The sequence below is a fragment of the Centroberyx affinis genome, unplaced genomic scaffold (genome assembly GCF_046629955.1).
Source record: "Centroberyx affinis isolate AG114_WGS23_722 - 3 ecotype Tasmania unplaced genomic scaffold, CSIRO-AGI_Caff_v1 ptg000659l_1, whole genome shotgun sequence".
In the NCBI taxonomy this organism is placed as follows: domain Eukaryota; kingdom Metazoa; phylum Chordata; class Actinopteri; order Beryciformes; family Berycidae; genus Centroberyx; species Centroberyx affinis.
In genome coordinates, this window is record NW_027279285.1 from 402,685 (window position 1) to 426,387 (window position 23,703).

Genomic DNA, 23,703 nt, shown 5'->3' on the forward strand with positions numbered 1-23,703 from the left:
TAAAGCTACAAACGCTCGTGTGCCACAGCATGATCAAACACATTCAAATGCCTGTGTTTGCCCGGGCCCCTCCTGTATCTCATTAGATGGTATATTGCTCTCAGCGACCTTGAGAACGGTTTAAAATTCACAGGAACACACCAGGGCCGACTCAGAATGTGTTTTTGGTTGTTTGCTTTCTGCTTCAAAAGAGGTATTTGCAAACAGTTAAAATTTTAAAAGGTCACAGATGATTAGGATGAATATTTCACTGTATTGCCCGCAGGTCTGTGGCTACAGTTCTGGAGAGCCGATCAGATGAGTGCAACATGAGAGATTATTAGGCTGAGATTTAACAGATGGAAAAGCGTGCTGTGGCATTCCTACCAGCATCGGTGAATAAAGCACAAGTGAGGTGACACTCTTATCTCCTTGCCCTTTAGGTGAGCAGGAGGACACAGGTGGAGTAAAGCGTGTCTCCAACATGATAGACCTGCTCTCATTCACTTGGAGGTCAATATGAACTCATTGACTTGGACTCACACAGGAGAGAATAAGCCAAGGGCATCTAATTCTATACAGAGGTACAGTTTTTAGGTACTGGCGCTTTACTTGAGTATTTCCATTTTGTGAGACTTTATACTTTTACTCCGCTACATTTCAGTGGGAAATATTGTACTTTTTACTCTACTACATTTATCTGACGGCTGTAGCCACTAGTTACTTTGCAGAATAAGGTTTTACATGCAAAACATACAATAAGCATCAATAATTTAACACTCTGAAACAGACTGTTCTTCAGAATGAGTACTTTTACTTTTGATACTGAAGCACATTTTACTGCTAATACTTCTGTACTTTCACTTAAGTAAACTTTTGAATGCAGAACTTTTAATGAAGTATTTTTACTTTTACTTAAGTAAAGGCTTTGAGCACTTTTTCCACCACTGTATACAAATGCAGTGCATCACCTTCAGACTTAACATTTTGCCTATCAAAGGGAAAGCTGGTACATTAACCCAGTCTTCCTATATCACGTCTGTTGTGTTACAGGTTAAAGGGAAAGGCGAAGGGTTTCATTTGCAACTGAGATAAGAGAGACAGAGTGGATTTGGGTGAAGTCTAAGGGAGAGCTGTTTAGGAAGGGGAGAAATAGTAGATCCAGTCATTCTGGGATCAGATTATCTTTTTGACTTTGCCATCTTCAAAGCCTGCTTTGAAGCCAGAGGATCACATCTGGCCTGTCACACAGTGAAACATGCACACACACACACACACACACACACACACACACACACACACACACACACACAGTTTTGTTTCCCTGGTAACTGCTTGCAGGCACTAAGAAATCAATAGAAATCAAAACATTTTCTTTTTTCCTGATTTTTTTTTCTCTCAAAAACTCTACTCCTATGCTCAGCAATATGTGCAATAAAAGTCTCTTATTGTTAGTTCCAACAATAGAAACAGACAGACAGAAAAAAATAAAGAAGATCTGTACAAAGCATTCCCGTGTGCATAATTTGTTTTATTCAGCCATCCAACCACATATATCTTACACAAGAGGGAAGAACCGTCAAGGACATCCAGCACATTTTGCATCCCTCTTGTAGAGGTTCACATTCCAACACCATACACACAGGTGCTTTATTTATTACAAACATTTTAATATATACTGTGCACTAAAATGCATGAACACTAGTGAATGCATCTATTTACTGTAACGCAATCCTTCCTTGGTTGATATAAAATCTGAATTAAAATTGTTAGTTCTTTCTCACAACTTATCTTCAGGTATCAAATCTGAGGGAATAGAAGGCAAGTGTGGATGCTAGATGCATGTAGAGATGTACAGCGCTTGGTGCTAATCATTAATTTAGCTATCTAAAAGTTAAATATTCTTATATATTTGGGGTGGGTGTGGGTGGGGCTGTAGTATGTGAGTAGTATTTACATCATGTGGCTTTTTTTTAGACCACCAATCTGTGCTGCAATGAGTGGATTTCAGAGGTTGCAGGATGCTTCATCATCCTTATAGGCTTCATGTGTTTAAAATTAAATGCCCAAACTGCATTGTGAAACTATGTACAGAAAATACAGTTTTGTTATTTGCAATAGATGTCAGTCGGTACTGTAAGTGCATCTTTTTTTGTCCACTGTCATGGCAATCGTCGGTGCCATTACATAATCTTGCTGGTGAAGATATAAGAAGGCCACACAAAGTCAGCTGTTCTTGTAACAAAGAATGGATTGTTACCATATTATATACTATATACAATAACTAATAACTAATCATGGAATGATTACAATGGATGTTGACTACTGGGTTGGGTTTGGATCAATGTCCCCATTAGACCATGAATATTACCATATACACTTAGGACTGGCCTGCATGTATTAGACCAAAGAAAACTTCTGCCTTGTAATATGCTTTTATACAACATCTCAATAGATATGAACAAATCATACAATTCCTTTTCAAAAATTTTAACATCAAGTAATCCATCAGCAGTACTTCAGTCTCTCGTCAGTAACTGTGTCAAAAGCTACTGAAACGCGCTCAAGGTTTTCAGTGACAAAACAACTATCATTGAGAATAATAAAGTGCTGCTAAAAAGATAATTTTCCTCAAACAACACATTTAAAGAAAAGAAAAGCTCTCCAGGTGAGACAGCAGTCGTAGACAGTAACTTGTGCAGGTAACAGGAAGTGTTGGTAGGCAGAGCTGAAAAAACTATAGAGGTTTCACCAGCTACGCAGTACAATGCACCACCAAAAGAGTGAGCTAGTCAATGACGCATAATTGAGTGCACAAAGCACAAATCAAACTTTACACCAAAACGACAAGTGTCCACTTCTGAAAACACATAATGGACATTGTAGAGTGCGAGGAACACTGGGAGCCTGACCCTGACAGATAAAAAGCACTTTCAGGATAATGAAAACCTGGCAAAAGGCTGAAAACCACATTCATTTTGGTCCCTATTGTTTTTTTTTTTTTTTTTAATATGCTTTCTGCTCTATGGATGTCACACAAGAGCAGCTTGCAGCTCACATTTGTGTGAAAAGATCCAGACAGCCTTCAGGCCGATTTCACCGGACTTCGGCCGCTCTGTAGGTAACTTAAAAAAACACTTCAGCAACGATCCTCCGTTGAAAGTAGCTTTCAGTCTAGACCAGGGTAAATCTAACCTGTAACCGGCTACAACAAGATAAGGCTAAAAGGAAGATATTGCTTTACAGGAGGGTTGATTATTTTGGACAGGCAACTTGTTTCACCTCAAAAATGTACTGGTTTTGTGAGTCGGTTTGGTTTTGTGTTGACATGAGCCTGCAGTCAGATTGGCTGCTGATTCTGACTGAGTGCATAGTTATCTCATACGATGGTAAGAGGATAAGTGATTCGATTAATCAACTTCCCCGCCATGTTCAGTGCTCTGAGACTGATCTGAGCAGATATTGATCTTGCACAGTCCCATAATTCCATTGCCAAATAAAATTCATCAAGCGTATGGCTACAAGGGAATGGAATAAAAACGCATGAATGAGTTTTCTTGATATATTATGTGGACACACGGTAACTGCTCTGTATTTATGCCCAAAAATACATCTCATAAAAAACTACACTTTATCATGTGATTTTTTTTTTTTTTCAGTAAGAAATATCTTTTTTTTTTTTCTTTAAAATTATTAAAATCTGACAGGAGCAAAGAAGTAAAAAAATATATATATATTTACATGACGTGTAGTGCTTTGATGGTCTTGATTGTTCCAATAATATCATTAAGGAAACAAACAGATCCTCACAGCAATACACCAACATATCACAGCCCATAAACTCCTCCTGAAGAGAGACATAACCATTCCTCATGACTGGAGCACAGGGACTTTTTTGAGGGAAGTGCTCCCTCTGCTGGAGAAAAACAAGGAAAATTTCATCATCAAAGGCTAGCTCTGCAGAATCTTCAGCGCTACAGCAGTACAGTATGACTGATCTGATCTATTAAAAAAGCTATTTTGCACAGTGAAATTCATCTCTAGCTTCAGGGCTCTTCAGCGAGACTACAAGAAACTGACTGCACTGTAACAGGCAACAGAGAAAAGAAAGGTAACATAGCAAGTAGCAGTGTGCTCCATGAAAAGAATTTAGTTAAAAAAAAAAAGGCTGGTTGATTGACACCGACACCCCTCTTCCTTCTTTAAAATATTAAAAAGTATCCCAATCTAGCCTCAACTCCCCTCTCCACACCCGCCACAGGTCCTAGTGCCCATCAAGTTTACGTTTACTTGTGTGACATGAGAGGGGCAGCAGCAGACGTCAAGTCAGGGAATCATGCAGGGCTGCTCTGTGACGCCCGAAATGTGCTGACAGTGTGAAAATTACTCTACCAGTGTATACGTCTACTTCTAGTCAGTAGACCCCTCTAGTTCCCCCTTGGTCTGAGAGAGAGTTTATGGGGTACAGGAGTTCTTGTCAGGGCATGTGCAGATTAGGGAAGGTGTTGAGAAATAAAAGCCAGTCCCTCAGAGCTGAGAATCAGCTCCCAGGCTGTTGAGCTCTTCCGGCGAGTGCTTTTCTCCCCCAGTGGCGGCCGACTGGCGGAAACCGGCGGATATCTCGTCAAACGTCCGGCCTCTGGTCTCCGGCACTTTGAAGTAGGTGAAGACGAAGAACAAGAGCAGAAACACTGTGAAGATGACAAAGACGTAGGGGCCGCACAAGTCCTGTGGACAGAGGTAAGGAGAGAGACAGTGTCAATAAAATTATTAAGGTTGTAAAATTAGTAAAGTAGTAAAATTGGTTAGGTAAGTCCATGTCATAACTGGTTCTATGTAACAGGTAAATGCTGTTCTTGTTTGCACAAAGGTTAAATCTACTACAGGCTGTCTTTCTCACATTCATTTTAAACATCAAGAACACAGTGCATCCCAGGCAGACCTGGGTCAAACAGTATTTGCTGATAATAATTCTCTAATAAAAACTCAGCTATCTGGTTCTACAAGCAGTCAAAACAAGCACTAACAATTGTTACAACTATTTTTGGACCCAGATGTGATCCCTGGTCGTTTATCTACTCACCGCTACATACTGGAAGCACATGCCCACTATGAAGTTGGCAGTCCAGTTGGAGAAGCCTGCGACTGCGAAGGCTGAAGGCCTGGGTCCCTGGGAGAACAGCTCTGCCACGATGAACCAGGGGATGGGACCCGGTCCAATCTCAAAGAACGCCACAAAGGCAAAGATGGCCATGATGCTCACATATGACATCCACGCTAGCTGGTCCTAAGAGAAAAGACACCAAGAATTAGGTTACTTACGCTATGACAACAATTTCATAATCTTTAGCATAATCACCATTAATTGAATAAGGCTGGTAGATAGCTAGGACAACTTAAAACTTAAAACATGTGCTTGATTATGAGAAACCTACTTGCAGAGCCAGGGCGATGGTCATCAGGACGGCAGAGCCGGCCATTCCCAGCAGTCCCACCAGGTGCAGAGACCTGCGTCCAGCTCGCTCCACGATAAACAGCTATGGGAAAAGACAAACAAGATGAGGGATAAGGTCTATGTACAACAAAATAATAAACCATAGATACTAAACAATAAACAAAGTGCTGCTGTGGTTTGATTGACAGGTGATCTCTGGGAAGTGTGGTGCAGAAACACCACAGCAGTGAGCACTTAGCACCAAAGATGTCTCCAAATTCAAAAACTGAGAATCTCTCAGATTACCACATTAAATATTAACTTCATTTCTGAGTAAAAGTCTCTCCACAGCTTGAGGCGCCCTAGTCTCCCTTTTATCTGTAATGATGATTCCACATCAAAAGTTAAAAAGTTTAAACTGTACTCACCGAGACCACGGTGAACGCTGTGTTAACCACACCGGCTCCGATGGTGGCATACACAGGCTGCGCCACTTTGGCCTTCTCAAAGATACTGGTGGAGTAGTAGAATACCTAAAGCATGGCAACAACAAAATTTGAACATGAGTGTTACACATAGTTCAGCAACTTAAATGTGTCCAGGATAGCTGCTTTGTAAGAGAACGTTTGTGTATTTATGAAGTAAGGAAGAGCCACAGTATGCAAATGTGATCTCGCTATTTGGCTCCTGTGACTGTCCTCAGCATCTTAATGGCGGTTCTCAGGGTGAACAATGGCGTAATGTGTGGGCCTGGAAACTCACAGCGTTGATGCCAGACAGCTGCTGGGAGAGCTGCAGGATGATGGCAATGATGATGGGCTGGCGGTAGAGGGGCGAGCGGAACAGCTCCAGGATGGTTACCTTCTTCTCCCTCATCATCTGCCGGCTCTCCTCCTTCATCTCCTGCATGTCGGCGCTCACATCTGTGGTCCCTCGCAGCTTCTTCAGCACTGGGAGGGGCAGAGCGATGGAGGATCAATACTACTACAATCTGAAGGGGGGGATTCCTATCTTATAAGCTGTTCTCCTCGCTGGGTTTTGTTGACATTTAGTTTCTGTTGCCCAGGTCAGTTGCATTTTTCTCTGTCATCTTGTTTCTTTTTTGTTTGTTTCTTTGGAGGTGAGATGTTTTTATAAGCCCCTTGGATTTCACCTGCACAGTTTGTCATTTTGTTTTCCTCTTTGTTCAGCGTTTTCTAATTCTTACATGTGCAAACACTCTTGTCACCAGAAAGGCTAAGCCACAGTCAGTTGACAGTTGTTAGTTTTCAAAATATTACTCCATGACTTTTTCTAAACATTCTGTAAAAAGCAATGTTAGATTTTCAAATCAGCTACAACAGCTTCCCCCTCTTCAATTGACAACTTCACGACCTTTCATTAATTATTTGTGTGTGTGTGGACTCACCTGTCTTGGCCTTGTTCTCCTCATTCTTGTTGATGAGCAAGAAGCGGGGGCTCTCGGGGCAGAAAGGCAGCAGGATACATTGCAGCAGAGCGGGGATGAAGGTGAAGCCCAAGAGGAACGGCCACAAGTGGGCGTTGCCCATGATAGACTCCATACCAAACACCTGAAATCAACCCAGACACAACACACATGAACCACCAGCACAGTTTGTAGCTTATATCACATATAAATTTTCAGCATGCATGGCCCCAGTAGGACTACAATACATGACTTTGTACAAAAAGCTGCAAAGTGATACCATTACATCGTATGATAATGTGAAAGATTTAATTTACTATCCCAACTTACAGTATTATGAAGGTCTAACACAACAACTACTTGCCATCTCTTTACAGTTTAAGTAGGCCAACAGTTTTTCAGCAATGGCCTCACCGCCATTTCATTTGTTATCCACCAACCTGTGCCGCGAGGATGCCAATGACGATGCCCAGCTGGTGCAGGGTGCCCAGGGCTCCTCGCAGGGCTGTGGGGGCAACCTCACCCACATACATGGGCACAAAGCCTGTGGAGAGGCCCGAGTAGAGGCCCACCACAAAGCGGCCAATGATCAGCATTTCCCAGGAGCTGCCGATCTTGGACAAGCCCATCAGAGCGGCAGCGATGAAGGCCAGAATATTGGCCATCAGCATAGAGTTCTTCCTGCAGGCAACACAGAACAGTCACAGGCTTTAGGGTTAAATTCAGACAGGTCACACAATAAAAACATCTAAACCCGAAAATAAAAGATCCATATGTTTCCCAAGTTATCAAGGAACAACACAAATTTTTGGCATCAAAATGTAACAAACTGCTTCAAAATGTTGTATTCTTACAAGCACAGCTCAAATTTTTGACTTCTCTCTCTGCATTTTATTGAGAAAATTAATCAAATGTGGTCTGATTCTATTTATAAAAAAAAGCCCAAGGAATGTGCAAAAATAATAGCGGCAAGGATTTCCACAGTGTTAGACATTAGTGTGTGTTTACGGTTTACCTTCCAAAGCGGTTGACAAAGAGTCCGACAGAGAAGGAGCCGAAGATCCCACCGACGGAGAAGATGGCAACAGAGATGGACCAGAGAGTCGTGAGCGAGGACTTGGTGATGGGCTCCTGGTAGCGCTCAAACCAAGTCTCATTGATGAAGGCCTCAATGGTCTATCACAGGGAGAAAATAAACAAATACAAATAAATGTTTTAAATATTTATAAATAATTTGTAAGTGAGAATCTTGAAATATTTTCTGAGCTGGCCTTGCAAACTGGATTTCCCACAGGACAATAATAGGATCATATTGTATCATGTCACATTGTAACACAGTCACATTTACAACAATGTAAAGGCAGCACAGCAATCTCAGCCCCGTGGAATAAAGACATTAGCTGATGAGAATTTCCAGGGATTAATTAATCAAGAATCACATTATTATTATTCATGCTAGTAGTAGTAATAGTACTATTGTCATTGTTGTTGTTATAGTTACATAAGCTGTTCAGTTAAGCACATACAGGCAGCTGAACTGTCACTGTTTGGCCAGTGGATGGCAGTACTGTATAATTATATCAATTACAGAGGCAACCAGGAAGTTAACTAGCCCGGTTTCAAGTGTCTGCTCTCCCATGGTGGATGACTCTGTTGACAAACACACGCCCTAGTGACAGGTGTTAAGTTGCAAAGTCTGCGTCTGCATCTGCGTGTGTGTGGTGTGTACGTTTGTGTCTGTGGTGAGTAATTTTAATACCCCCCACCCTCGCTCTGAGTCTGCTTGATGGCACAGTGACACGTCTCAGATGATTCAGAACGGTCACCACCCTATGTGACTTCACAGGTATTCTACTGACCCCGCCACCATCCCCCGCCAACAAACACACGCACGTACGCTAGCTCCTGTCATGTGCCTTGGTGATAATATAACATCACCCCTGTATCTAACAATATTTGTTATGCAACACTTAGCAGTTAGCCTAATATAGAAGCTCTTATATGTCCTCGAGCTCAATGGTGGCATGTGGGATCAAGTATGTATGAAAGCCGATGACAAGTCATGATTGTCCTTGCCCCACAGCGGCCTCATTAACCTCATTAACCACTTGTGTATGTTGCGGCTATCGTATGTCAAGGGCTTTCCTATGGCTAAGGGATACGTACCTCATGACCCACTGAGGCTCTTAACGCAAGACTCGGGTCATGTCCACTATCAACTTACACTCACAAGACCTTACCCCCCTCATGATATCACAAGTTTGTAATCATACACTGTACCCTTGCCCTTTATGTCATCCACACTAAAATGTATGTCAGCAGGAGAGGCAGAGGCACCAACATGGGATTTGGATGTTTTTATGCACAGCTAAACAGGAGCTGTTTATCAACAAATCTCACCCATCCTCTAAAGAAATCTCTTTTAGTTTGAAGAAGTCTAGGATGTCAGAAAGATCTACAGGTGTGTGAGCACCACAAAAGCCCAAAGTAAGTGCCACTGATGTCTGGGTTTGCACATGGGCAAATCATAAGCACTGGCTCACCAAAGTACACCCATTTTTAGCACAACCATAGACAAGAGGCTATTGATGACATAACCCTGACTATAACGCGTAGTGAAAAAAGGGCCCTTATACTGCAAAAATAACCTTGACTAAGTATATTCCAGCTGGTAGAGACAGAATTGAATGGCACGGCTGCTCCTGATAAGTTACATAATCATTTCATGTTCTCTCCGCAGTCTCAGTAGGCTGTGCAGTCCAAACCACCAGCTGGCTCTGGCCACACAATGAAACAAACCGTCCATTCATGCTATCAGGCCGACTGCATGTGTTGACTGAGCTGGCTGGTGACTGGGTTGCCGAGGTGCGCAGAGTACTCAGCATGCACAGGGACAAACATCCATTTTAACAAGTGAAATAATCTGCAACACTTACTTTTCTTAAAACAAGTGAAAAAAATGAAGGAATAAAGTAATCTATCTTGTTTTCAGGGCAGTTTTACCAGAGAAAATTCAGACGATTCCACTGGTATCAAGATTATATCCTTTAATTGTTGATGTCGCAGATTATCACTCTTTAGATTCAATTACTTTTGTAAGATGGATATTTTTTGCAGTGTGGAGCTGGCACAGTTAAAACAGGAAGGAGTATAGGACAGCGAGCTGGAGAAAGGCCCTTGACGGAGCATATCTAATCAGACTCTCTCGTCGGTGCATGGCCTGCGTCACAGGCAGCGCCAGCATCACTCCGGCCTTTATCGCACACTGATGCAGAGGGGGAGAGGAGTCGGCGATAATCAGAGGTGTTGTTGCTATATAAAAGTTCTATTAGTAATAGTATAGCCTATTAAGTGGTCATCAACTAGGAAAGGAGTAGGAGCCTGTGTTGAGCAACACCACTGTGAACTGTTTCTCTGTACTCTCCCATTCTTTCTCCGAAACAGCTGTTGCATTGATTGAACTGTGGGCATGTGACACTTCTTACAACTGTGTTTGTGAGAGAGAGAGAGAGAGAGAGAGAGAGAGAGAGAGAGAGAGAGAGAGAGAGAGAGAGAGAGAGAGAGAGAGAGAGAGAGAGAGAGACCTAGGCAGGGAGTTGGGAGGGGGGATAAAGAGCCGATATGGCAGGTTTATACTAGCCCAGTGTGTGAATGCTAACAAACCAACATATTTACCCTCTCCCTCTCAAACTGCAGCCCCTCACCCAGCCTGAAGGCACTTTGTGGCTCCCCAGCTGAGCTCCAGGAAGCTGAACACGTGGAGTTTTCATGGTGGAATCCAGGAAAAACCTATTACACCTATATTACCATATTTCCTATATATTACCATTAAACCTATATTATTTTTCAGCACCTAAGAACATTTATATGAGTGCTGCAGTGTTTATAAACTACAACCAGTTTAGAAAATATCAGGAATGGGATCATATCATTCACCTAGATTCACCTGGTCAGTCTACTTAATGGAAAACTTGTTTTTACTCTCAGTGGAAACGATGAGCAGCTGTATTATATCATCAAAGTCTGTGATGGCTCTGACTGACAGTGTGATGATAGAGAACGAGACGTCCAGATTAAAGTCTCTGTCTGTGATGGAGCAAAAAGAGGCTGGCCTGACAGAGAGAGAGCACAGCAGACAGCTGCAACTGTAGATCAGTGTGACAGAGGCAGTCAGTCACCGGCACACAGAGACGAGCCCTCATATGTCAAAGGTAAATGAAAAGGGCCGGAAGAGCTCCTGACCGCCTGGCAACACACCTGTGACCTGTGGAGAGGTCTGGCTAACCGCAGGGTGTGTTCAGACAAAGGCTAATATGTGTATGCCTCGGCTTAACCCTTTTAGTAGACGGGGCGGGCATTAGTTATTGACACGTGATGCACTATAGACCATATCCCCGGGATATGAAAGTTCTTTTGTGCCGCTTTCTGTCAATAAATCCTATTGTAGCTTTAGTCCTGAGGGGAATGAAAAGCTACCTTCATATTACCTCAGGTTGTTACGGGAATAGGGAACTTCCTTCATCCGTCATTTGATCTCCTCTTTAGTCAGAAAACTCACGTGCAATACAGAAATAATCGATCTCACTTCACATATATACAGTAAACTGCTGCTTTGTTTCCTTGTTTAGCTTTACCCAGCCTGTTCCTGGTCGGCAGTCTACCAAGTCAGGGGCCATTTTTGGGCATGGAAACACTCTTTTACGCGGGGATCACTGGGAGTTTTTAAAATGGAGATGTCCTTGGACCCGATAGGCCTAAATGCAACTATTATTAGCCCATGCTTTCTGTCTTGTTCTCCCATCCTCCAGGCAGCGAACATCTCAACCAGCACTGGGACCCGCAGGTTGACAGGGAAATTTACCTATCTAGCAGAGAGTTCAGTACACCGTGTAGTGGGGCTATATATATAAATATACTGTATATGTACCTGCGCTTGCCTAGCCTAGACTCTCTCATCTACTGCATATAGCCCTGTCCCATTACATCTCTCTTTTTCCAATCCCACCACACCAAGATCAAATCATATTTGCAAATAATTCTCACTGTTTGTTTTAAACTTCTTGTAGTACCGGATGGTTGAAGCTTAAAGAAAGAGGACAATTCAGATTATCTCAAGTTATCAATCACAGAAAAGTGTACTAAACTGTCTTTCAAATACTTGACTGTCTGGCACTCACTGTACTCACTGATCTGCACTCATCCTATGTGGCAAACCCCAGATATCTGGCACCTTGGTAGGCTTGATAGCAAACCATTTAAAGTATTTGGAAATACTATTTAACCAAGGTCTGCATGACATGCACACACACACACACACACACACACAACTCACCTTTTGAGGGGCATTGATGACACCTGTGTTGTAGCCAAACTGGAGAGAACCAATCACAGCTGTTCCCACAGCCAGCATCAGCTGGAGCGTCACTTGCTACAAGGAAAGAGGAAGAAAAGATCAGGAAAGAGATTAGAGTTAGGGCAAGTTCTATTCACCACTTTATCATTTAGACATACAATAGGAGCTGGGAGCACAAAACAATATGTTGACAGTTGTATCACCTTTCTGGTTGGACAGTAACAAGTGTCTCCTGACTACTTATCCATTTATAAACAGAAAATGTGATAGACTGCCAATTATTCTTTCTATTTATTTGAACAAAGCATTAACTATCTTGCTCCATCACTGACTGATTAAGTAACTTCTGTGCATTTCACACTTGGAGAGCTTCAGCAGCTCTGGAAATAACTGACTTAACAAAATGTTCAGGTTCTCCAGAGTCAAATTTTACAGATCCCCAGGGCTTGTACATAAAGAGTATAATGAATGCATTGTTGAGTAATGATTCTCAGTAAATGCTTGAGATCAGGTCTAGTGGGCTATGTTATGCAACATGGTGAAACTGGACCGCCCATAACGGATGCCACACAACATCCAAAGGGGGCGGTCCCAAGACAAACAGAGAGGAGCTGGAGGAAGGCATCCTCAAACTCTCAAGCCAGTAGTAGGGGGCAGTAAGCTGTGGTGCGTTAGGACCCGCATCCCACAGCCAGCTCTCATGGGAGGGGGCCGGGTTAAGCCTAGCCCTAACCCACGTTATTGTCCATGTTCCTGTTATTACAGAAGTCATTGGATGCCTGATCTCAGTAGAGCCCGGAGATTGGCAGAGATTTTCCTCATACCACGAAGCTAACAAACCAGAGCAGACTATGACTGAGTGTTGTCTCTGTCCATTTCCCCCTCTCCAGACAGGAAAACAGCAGCTTCAAACACATGGCAACAACTTCCCTTTTTCACTTCATACAAAACTAACTAACTTTACAAAGTGCAATGAAGAAACAAGCAAATCAAACAAAAAGGATGAGTAGAAAGTAGAAATCAGTGGGTTCAAATTTAGATTGTTTTTGATTTGGATACAGAGCGGACAGCAGAGGCATTTGGTTACAGGACTTTTCCTGTCTGACAGTCATCTACATATATATCTGTCGTGTGTCATCACCAGGCATCGCGTTTTGATGATCAGCGTGTTGTTAGCCACAGTAAGACCACTTCCTCATATTTTGGTAACAAAAAAGCTGGTAAAACTGTGTCGGTAGTTTAACCCATTAAAAACAGAATCAAAATAGACTAGTCACCTCTGAATCCATTTCACTTTAACTAAGTGAGCAGGTAGAACTTCAGTGTCTTTGACAGGACACACTGCTGCTGTTGCAGGGATCAAACCTGTGACCCTTCGGTTATGTGATCACGGGTTTGAGCCCTACACATCCATCCTGGTGAAGTCTCATTGAAGACACTGAACTCATCCCTGCTTCTCTCTCTCTCTCTCTCTCTCTCTCTCTCTCTCTCTCTGGACTCCCACATCAAAATGCAGCTTTCCAAGTGAGTCTGCAGTTGTGACACTGGCACTAGTATCTCTATCTATGCATGCACTCATTTTACAAAGACTAAATAGTGATTCCTGCCTCTATATCTCAGTAAACTAGAGTGTCCTTGAGAAGACAGCTTCATCTGAGCTACCAAAAAGGAAGATAAACATTAGAGAAACTATTTGAAAAGGCTGTCCATGCTCCAGGCTACTTTTAAATAGTTAATAATAGTTAAAATAGTTAATAATTTTCTTGGTGAGAAAGGTAGCCAAGGCAACACAAGACTATAACATTTTTGTGAATGCTAGAATTCCTCCCCTCGTGGCGGAGGGGGAGGGGAGCTGAAAAAAAAAGCCCTGTGTGTCCCTGTGTGTTTGGAGGCAATCACTCCAGCATGTTCAGCCAGTGCCATGCTCATTTGTGGAGACCTAAAAAATGGGCTGGGCCGAGAGACTCAAGGGCCCGCCTAGAGTTACATCTGAGCCAATAAGGACTTGTGAGTCTTCCAGGGTCACCAAGTCCATGACAGGGGCTGCTTAACCACAGGATATAAACACGAGCATGCACACATACACACACACACACAAACACACACTCAGACACACTTTTCAATATTGTGGGTTGGGCTCTTAAAGGAACCACGTTGCCTTTGCATAGACCTACCAGAGCTGATCTCATTCTCAGAAGTCACTGCTTCCTCTGAGACGCCAAATTAACAACAGCACTGGATTCCAGTGAACTCTCTGCTACCATTTAGTTCCTCCAAAGAAACACTGCCTATCGTCTCTGAGGAAAGTTTGAAAGGTAATTACTAGAGTCTGGTGGAGTCTGGTAGAGTCTGGTGCCCTTTAAGGCAAACAGCTGAAACGACTTGCAAATACACCCTAAATATGGATGCTTGAGTCCAGCAGCTAAGGGCTGTCAGACTGGGGAAGGCAGTGTGTGTTAAAGGGGCATGAAACACTCCTCTGTGACATCTTTACCTTTAACCTACATACCAGGAGACCGCCCTCACTCTCGCCTCAATGTATACAAACAGACCAAGGTGTTAAAAGACCAACATGTTGCCATCACAAAGGCTGGGAGTCAGTTAAGTCTGAATTCACTTAATTCCGCGAGTGGATATTCTTAAATTTAAGATTTGAAAAAAAAAATGTCATAAAAGATTTGTTGCCTTCATTTAAGATGTAAGGAAATAAATGTTCTATCGTTAATAAATGTGTATTACTTTAATTGTAGCCTACATTTTAGATTTATTCAGTTCACAACACAAACTGACTCCAACCAAAACACAGCGTCACAGACAGAGACAGAAACAGTTTTGCCCCCACCCACACTCTTCTTCTCTTATCTTTCAAAGTAAGATAGTGGGGTCTAGTATGCGGAAAACATTGTGAATAGCAGCAGCGGTGGCATGCTATACGTCTTCCTCACTGAGGAAACAATGAAGTCACACCCAAAAAAAATATTTCATGATCATAGCCCCAAAGCCACCAAATGTAATAGGTTGTTTTACTCAGCTGCAGCTGCCAGTTGTGTTTACATTACTAAATGGAGTTTTTTATCTGTTTACTCACAGATGATGGCTGGTTAGCCACTCACAAGGGCCTGGCGTCACACTGATCATATTTACACACATTAATCTACATACAAATGTAATTCTTGATCTGATTACAGAAGTATGTGTTGATGAGAATGTGATGGAGGCCTTACTGTGATGATAACTGAGTACTCTGAACGCCTCGCTCTGACTAATAACTGACTACTGAGCATGCTCTGTAGAGTGGAAAAAAACTACAACGAAATGAGCAATAGCATAATTTAAAAGTTATACTGAACTATTTTGACAACTGAAGACAACTAAAAGATGGCCAAGATTTCACCATCTAGACTTTACTTCAAATATTACTTATCAACTTGCATTAGCTTACAATTCCCAGCAGTAAGAGGCTTATTTCTGAATAACATGTAGTGTTTGCAACAGGAAAATTCATTATCTGGCTATGTAACAAATAATAATAAATTCAGTAGAACGTTGAATCACAGAATGAGCCAGATTTGGAGAACTGGTTGTCAATTTCATGTAGTTAACAATGACTCACAGCCTTTTGTATACATTAAAAGCTCAGGCATGAGACATTCACTAGGCCTGGGATTGATAAAATTGTCCATAACAAGGAAGTGACAACAGTTTACTGCACTATTTTACCATCCAACTAAAAATGTAAAATAGAGGAGGCTGGTAGAGTAGACAAACGCTGCCAAGGCCAGAACTTAGCAGCATTTGGTTAGCAGTTGGTAGTAATTTCCCACTCTTCTCATGAAAACCCACTTGTTCTACTCCTAGACTGAATCAATGCTCAGTGGCACCGCTGGAGCATTTTCCTAAATAAATAAATATAGAAAATACAGGGTCAAGAAGGAAAAAAAGGGTCTTTTCACTTGACCTCAGCAGTTCATTAAAGCTTCTGACATATTGCATCAGCACCCGGTGTGAGGGACTTTTCAGTGTGACATCCTTTTTGTCATCTCCTGACTTTAGTTTATTAAAATGTTTCCTCTCTAGATTCTGAGAAAAGCTAAAATGGCCCATGCAAATGTTTCCTCTCTGCCTGTGAACAGTGAAACATGTCACGAAGGCAGCGGCTGAATTTTAGCCTAGTCACTGTGATAAGGCTTAAATACTAATGCTGTTGGCTGTAGCTTTAATCAATAGGTACCACAGTCTCTCTGCTCTTATTGAGGCCCATGGTAAACACTGACAACAGGCAGCATGACTGATATGGATATTTTATTCAGATACATGTTTTGGTTAAAGTCATTATGCTATAAAATTAAGGCCTGTGCAAATTTACAGAGCAGCACACCCGTGCTACCAGCTAATTAACTTTTCCGATCACATAGATTAGGCCTAGGCATTTTTATTGGATTACTGACAATAAAGGATAATGAGGTTGAATTTTAAGAACAGTTTTTTTCCAAATTAGGGTTTAACACAACCATAACCAGCTAAATATTTGGACCTTCGTTTCAGTGTTTATGTTTTGAGCTGTGCTTCATCCAACATCCCAACGGTGGTGAAACCTCTTCACATGAAGTTGATCTATGAGATGAGCCTGAGCTTGAGTAAACATATAAAGTAATCCTGAGTCCTCTCTCGCTAACCCGGAGTGTACACACACCACCACCGAGTTATTACCTGCGACTCCTCCGAGGGTAAATGACATCTACTAGGACACACAGAACCCTACCAGGAAGCAGCAACTTAAGATGTGACGTGTAAAGTCAGCTGACGATGGGGTCAAACCTATTCTTTGGAGAACAAGGGAAAGGGTTGGGTCACAACAAAGGAGAGAGGAATGCCACTGTGCTGAAATAGACACTTCCACGCACTGTAAATATGAGGAAGAGTATATAAACAGAAATTATCCAACCACACACTGTGAGGCTTTGCTGACAATATAATCACATCTTTATTTTTGTCTTGTAGCACTTGCAAATACGCTTATAAAAGCAGCGAACAACAATTACATGACTTCATGACTTCATGTAATCTGTGTAGTTCTACAGATCCAAATTACATTACTGAGTTTAAACACCTGTGATGTATTGGTGCAACCAGTAAGCGAACCTGAGGAAGCAAGCGAAACGCGTTGTTTGCTCCTTTTATAAGCCTATTCCAAAAATAAAGATGTGGTTATACTGTCAGCAAAGCCTCACAGTGTGTAGTTGGATAATTTCTTTATATGGACTATTTTGTATTCCTGTGACCAAGCAGCACCTGATTATAAGTGGCTGTGGCGGAGTGGCTGAGGTAGAGTATCTTCATCGCAACCTCAACACCATGGATCAGATGCGAGTAGTCACACAGACGCTATGAGGTGCTATTTCATCAGTAGTCCCTTCAAACATGGTTAGTCATCTGGCCACTACTGACCACAGGCTGGTAATGGAGAACATCTGTAATTCTGAATTCATCTGAATGCTGAATTCATCTTACGGTAAGCCTAAGCAGCCCAATTCCATGGACGAGACATGACAGCTGAGGTGAATCAGCCACGCAATTCCTAAAGTACTTGACCGAATTCCCACGTGAGGAGTGACATGCCATTTTCCTCTGTAAAGTAGTAAAAATAACAGCGGCTGAAAAGGAAAAAAAGAGAAGAGATCTACTGAGATACATGTGAAATGAAACATTGGGAGGTGCTATTTAGTGAGGCATTGCTCTGTTTAACATTTATAAATTTGATCACATGCCTTCATCAGGGAGTGTCAGTAATGTGCACATTCACACTGTTGCTCCTCTTGTTTTCTGACACACGGCCACTCTTGACACGCCCTTGTTATCTGCGATTATAACTGTATACACTCTGTGAATCACCAAAGCCAGACGAACAGAGGATTTCCTCTGAGTAAAGTAAAAATCACCAGGTCAGGAGGTGGTGCATTGTTTAAAAAGGAGAAGCCAATAAAGCTCCGTAGTTCAGGTCGGATCGCTTCCTCCCAGCCCTGTGAGTACCAGGGTCTTAGTGATGGCCTACGCAGCCGGCATCACATCCCCGCAAACATCACCTCTCTCGTCTCAGGTTACACAGCTCTGGGGAATCCAATCTCCCTCCTCATCCTGCACTATGTAGTTCTACAGCTGAGAACGCACCTGGGTAAAATAGTACACACAAATAAGTCTTAGCAGTTGTTTTAGCCTGTTTGTGTAATTTACTGCATTAGAATAATTCAGATTGAAGGAGATTATCAGTGTTATTTAGTGTTACAGCCCATTTACTAGTCTACTGTCCCTAATCATTTTGCAATGCATTTTAAAATTAACACTTTTAACGCACAAGACGCCCCCAAATAAGAAGATATGGATGTGAGAGTAAAGTTTCTAAAATGACATGTTTTTGAGGGATTATTTCCTGGTGGAGACTTATTTAGTAAATTATTTACTCATTTATTATAGGCTAATACGATTTCTTCCTCTGGGTGTGACTGACAGTAAGCAGGGCGCGACATAATGCGCGCACTGATATAAAACCACTCAACTTGGGCACAATGAAATAACGATGAAACAGAAACTTTAATAAAACCAAATTAAGGCTTTGTGTTTACTGTGATGAATTATCTAGCTGGGGCAATTTTCAAGTCTGTTTAAGTTGTTTTTTTATACTGTACAAGAATGAATGACAGCAAATGGCTTCTTCTGGGAGGGAGGAAAACGAGCGCTGATATCTCCAACTATGCTGAGTGTGTGCAGACACCACCAGGAATATTGTAAAGGACAACCTAGACGACTGACACCATCATTGAACAAGATTGTGTCTGGTAAATTGTCAATCACAGAAAAGTACTGGAAACAAACTTTAAAATGCCGTCCTGCGATTGTCTAAACTTTCTGGTACTTTCTGGCACCTAAGCAGCCTAAAACAAACTACAAAGTAGTGTTTGTATTTGGCCCAAGTCTGGCACACACCATCACATTATGTAATATACTACCAAAGAACAAATCAACAGTCCATTTGACTTCACAAAGATCTCCATGAAAAGGATAGAGGACAGCCAGAGGTGGTTAAACCGAACTTCTAGAGGTCTGACGTAAAACAGAATATTCCATGTCAGTTCTGATTCATTAAACCTAGATAATCTCAACTGAAACATGAAGTCAAAAAACCCAGGAGGACAGCGCTAGGCCCTGTACGTCGGAAAGTTTTATCCAACCTTTACCTCCACGTGAATAGCGATTAGTAACGTTGGTCAGTACAATGCGCACAATGCCATCCAGTTTCTCAAGAAAGTGAATTAAGCCCTGGCTCTTGGTTTCTTGCCCATTTCAATTAAAGCCCTCCTAGATCTCTCTTAATCCCAAACTTTTGAAGCAAAGTCTCATTAGGCATCATTAGAACACAGCTGACAGTTACACTGAAGGACATACTGAAGAGGGGTAGTCAAGCAGAGAAAAATAAACCTACTGGACTGTCTTGAGGAAGGCAGTGGATGGAGACGAATTAAGCCTGTACAAGACAGGCAGGAGCTGGTTGTCGGCTCAGGACCCCAATCAAAATGCCTGAGCTGTCAAGTCTGTCAGGAGTCAAGCGGCTAGGGGCTGTTTCCCTCACCATGGATCAGGTCAACTGTACGCTCGACCCCAATTACCATTTTTTATTCCTTATGCAGGAAAATAAGACGACTGAGGTGGGTTTTCAGTCCCAAACAAAAGCCTTCTGTTGTTCAGAATGAAGCTCTTTAAGAGGGCTAACGATGTGAGGATAGGCATTATATCATCATATTGATGGAGAAGCGGTGCGATTAAGGTAAAATAACTACATTATTATTGGAACATAACTGAACTGGAGGAATGAGAATTCAAAATTTTAAATTCACGGTGCTGTTAAGAAGAAAAGGTGCCTGAATCTCTACTTCTACCTGAGCAGATGCAGAGCGTGTAGACCTGGACGGAGTCTATTGCATGAGACCAACAGGACAACGCCTTACTGAAACAATTTGCCAAGTTTTCAGACGGGTATTACAAATTAAACATGAGCACCTCGCGTAAACACACCTCTGAATCTACAGTAAGTTACTTCGCCTAAAATCAAACCAGTGAAAATTCGTTTTGACGCACTGAGCCGGGGTGAGAGCTTTTTCGTGTATTTTGCGTATTCCACCACTCAAACTCTGGTGTGAACTACTTGCTGAAGTTTCCACTTTCTTGACTTCCGCACACATACCTAGGCATCACTTAACACAAGCCAGGTATGAAAATCCTGACCACGAGATGTTAATTAGCCCGTGTCTAAGTAGACTGCGCTCCGCTACTGCAATAAGCCCAGACACACACACAAACAGCTCAACGCTGCTGGAAGCAACAAAACACGGAGGGGGATGATGCAAATGGCCAGGGAAAGAAAGGGTCAAGGCTCTGACCCCCCTGGCTCTTGGGCTACTGCGTGTTCCCTTGGCGGTCTCTCACTCTCTCTGGAAATCTGCAGTGTCGGTGTCACAGTGGGAACTGGGAACAGAGAAACCCTTTCCAGTCACGTCCACAACCAATCCTGCCAGCTGAGGGGCCATGACAGCACAGCATGCATGGTGAAAAATAGCATGTAAGGCGGATGGATGGAGAGAACAAAACAACAGCAAAGGGAACATGGGTCTGACCACCATGTCAAACTGCTCTGTTGTGTTCAGCTCTATTACATCAAAGAGACAGTTAGAGGGGGAAGAAGAGTGACGTTTTAGGCCTACATGCTTCACTCTACTGTATGTCTGTGTATGTAAATGGAAACCACAAGCCAGCACCAGGATGGAGTCAGCCATATCAGACACCAGATAAGTCAGGTTTACTCTCTGAACAATGAGCATCATCCTTTTTTCTAGATACAATAAAAGATACAATGTGTGAAGCCTGATATTCTTGGCTTTTGATCATTATATCCACAGTAGATGACATTAGCTATTGTCTGGATCAAGAATGGCAAGTTTGGAATGATGCCGGATTAGGATCAGCATATTAATGGTATTATGTGAGAATATATGGAAAAATCACTATTATTTTCCTATAGGGACTTACAGTGAGTCTGTGATACTCAACAGTGAGTTTATAGAGACCTTATTGCACTCAATGGTATTTTTCCTCTTCTATGGTATCACTATATTATTGGGACTCACAGTTTTGTTGCGATGTCTGTATATTATCCTTCTTAAATTTATTACAGGATTACTGTGGTTCTATTTTGTAAGGTCATAGCAGAAACTTAATACTAACGAATTTATTAGTGTGGAGACCTGGGCTGTCTGGATGAGAATAAAGGACCTCACAGGACCTTATTATAACAGTGTCTCAGATATAAATAGCTCATCTCAGACCTGGACTTGGGGCACGTAACACACGTACCCCAGGAACAGAGCAGCGTAACACTTGGCTGTGGGTAGTGTGTGACATATTACTGGCATCACACCCTCCACCCCCACAATACACACACACACACACACACACACACACACAACGGCGCGCAATGTGACAAAGCCATTGCAGTCTATACCCACCCACCATGACATAAGAGAATTATATGATGCATTTTAGATGGAGACTATATGAATATTATAGGAATATTATAGTGATACCATAGGAGATGCCATAAGCTCACTATAAACTCACTGTTGAGCACCACATAGCCTACACACTTTAAGTCCCTATAGTAATAATATAGGAATATTACAGAAATATTATAGCGATGCCGTACGAGGTAAAACACTATCACAAAGTACCACAAACTCACTGTTGAGCACCACAGACACACTATAAGTATCCATAGCGATATTACATCAGTTGTATAACGTTAGTGATTTTTCGTCAGAGCACGTGCAAATGCCTCAAAGCTAAAAAATATTTCTTTCATGAACCCGCTGAACTCGTTCGCTGCTTGACTCACACACTGACAGCGCTGTGATCGCAGGACAACCACCAAAACTGGCAACCCAACCCAACTGGTTTGACAGGACTGAAGCACTCTTTGTTTATATATGACTCTGAAAGTATTACCTTTCCTGAGTCCATGGCGGCGTCGTAAGTCTATGGAGCGATGTTCTTTCTTTATTCTTTCTTTGTCCTCTTCTCTATTTTTTTTTTTTGTCAAAGTTGAAGGCGGTGGAAGAACTTCCTTGGGATCTCCCCTTTTCTTTTTAGCCGCTCACAAGTCACTCATTTTGTAGTTCCCCGCTGAAAATGACTTCAAACTTCACTGATGCAGTCGCGTTTTAAAGGGCTTCACAAGCTATTCTTCTTCTTCTTTTTCCGCAGCTTTTAGTTGAGGTTGACTCTTTCCCGCGCGGTATTATTTTCGGAGCTCAATTCACAGCTTCATGGCTATTTAAAAGTCTTGTTGGGTTGTTGAAGTAGTACGGCCCGCGTGTCTGTCTAGAAATGGCTCTTTGGGGACATAAAGCCGGTTAAGGTTAATATATTTCGTTCAGCTGACGCAATTTTAGTGGGGTGTGCCTGGGAGGCCCGTCCCTCCAGTCAGCCAATGAAAGCGCTGCATCTCTGCACCAAAACCATGCTTACTTAAAGCTTGGCACCACGCACATAGGAGAGGGGCGGTGCACAGGAGTTAATGCAAACTTGGCTGCCTGCACGCAGACACACACTGCAAAAAATATCCATCTCAACAGGTCGTTTTTATCTAGAATTGACTCTAAAAATCTTTTTTTTTTTGAGTGAGTGTAAGTGAAGAATCTGCAAATGGTTTGAGATAATTTTACTTGTCTCCAATGCAAAGCAACTTTAGTATTTTCAAGTATTTGGGTTTTTTTTTTGGTTTTTTTTAATTATTTATTGACTTTTCTCAGACACAGAGCAGTTTACAGGAGAAAACACAGAATTGAAGTATTGAGGTATCAAGGATATAAAAAAACAAATAAGATCAAGTAATAATCCCACAAGACCAGTCCCCCCCACCCCTACCTCCAGACAAGGGCCATAGTAAACCAATTATTTCAAGATGCTGGCACTTCCTGAAATAGCTGCATTGGAAACAAGTGGAACTGTCTCATCCCATTGGCAGAAATTTGCACTTGTTTTTAAGGAAAATAAAATTTTAACAATGACTTTGAGATAGCATGGCTTGTTAAAATGGACGTTTTTGGCAGTGCAGATAGGCTACATGAAATGTTCACACACAGACAGACATATGAAACACTTAATATGCACTATGCATGCTATATTACATGGCACATATAAAGTACATTTATATGTACAAGTGTTTCATATATTTATGTGAATATTGTGTGTGTGTGTGTGCGCACGCACATGTTTGTCTGTGTGTCTGTCTGTGTGTCTATGTGTGTTGTCTGTGTGTCTGTGTCTGTGTCTATGTGTGTTTGTCTGTGTGTGTGTGTGTGTGTGTGTGTGTCTGTGTGAACATCTCATATGTGTGTGTGTCCACAGCAAAGTTTGTCCAAAGTCCAAACAGCCTCTCATAGAAATGTGAAAAGTGGAAACTGC

At 42.0% G+C, this 23,703-nt stretch overlaps 1 protein-coding gene across 3 annotated transcripts; it reads right to left on the reverse strand.

The window, feature by feature from the left end:
• Window positions 1-1,497: 1,497 nt before the first annotated feature.
• slc2a1b (solute carrier family 2 member 1b) lies at window positions 1,498-22,620 on the reverse strand. 3 transcript variants are annotated; one of them, XM_071519106.1, is made up of 10 exons: window positions 22,243-22,620; window positions 12,172-12,267; window positions 7,855-8,015; window positions 7,280-7,520; window positions 6,822-6,984; window positions 6,176-6,363; window positions 5,842-5,946; window positions 5,415-5,516; window positions 5,063-5,266; window positions 1,498-4,707 (listed from the first exon to the last, which is right to left on the reverse strand). In XM_071519106.1, exons 1-10 carry the CDS (start codon window positions 22,255-22,257, stop codon window positions 4,507-4,509), a joined length of 1,476 nt encoding a protein of 491 aa, XP_071375207.1. In that variant the 5' UTR covers window positions 22,258-22,620; the 3' UTR covers window positions 1,498-4,506. The 3 variants fall into 3 exon arrangements, with proteins under 3 accessions (XP_071375207.1, XP_071375209.1, XP_071375208.1); XM_071519108.1 differs by lacking the exon at window positions 22,243-22,620 and adding an exon at window positions 15,009-15,026 and having other exon boundaries at window positions 12,172-12,252; XM_071519107.1 differs by lacking the exon at window positions 22,243-22,620 and adding an exon at window positions 13,511-13,519.
• Window positions 22,621-23,703: the final 1,083 nt, after the last annotated feature.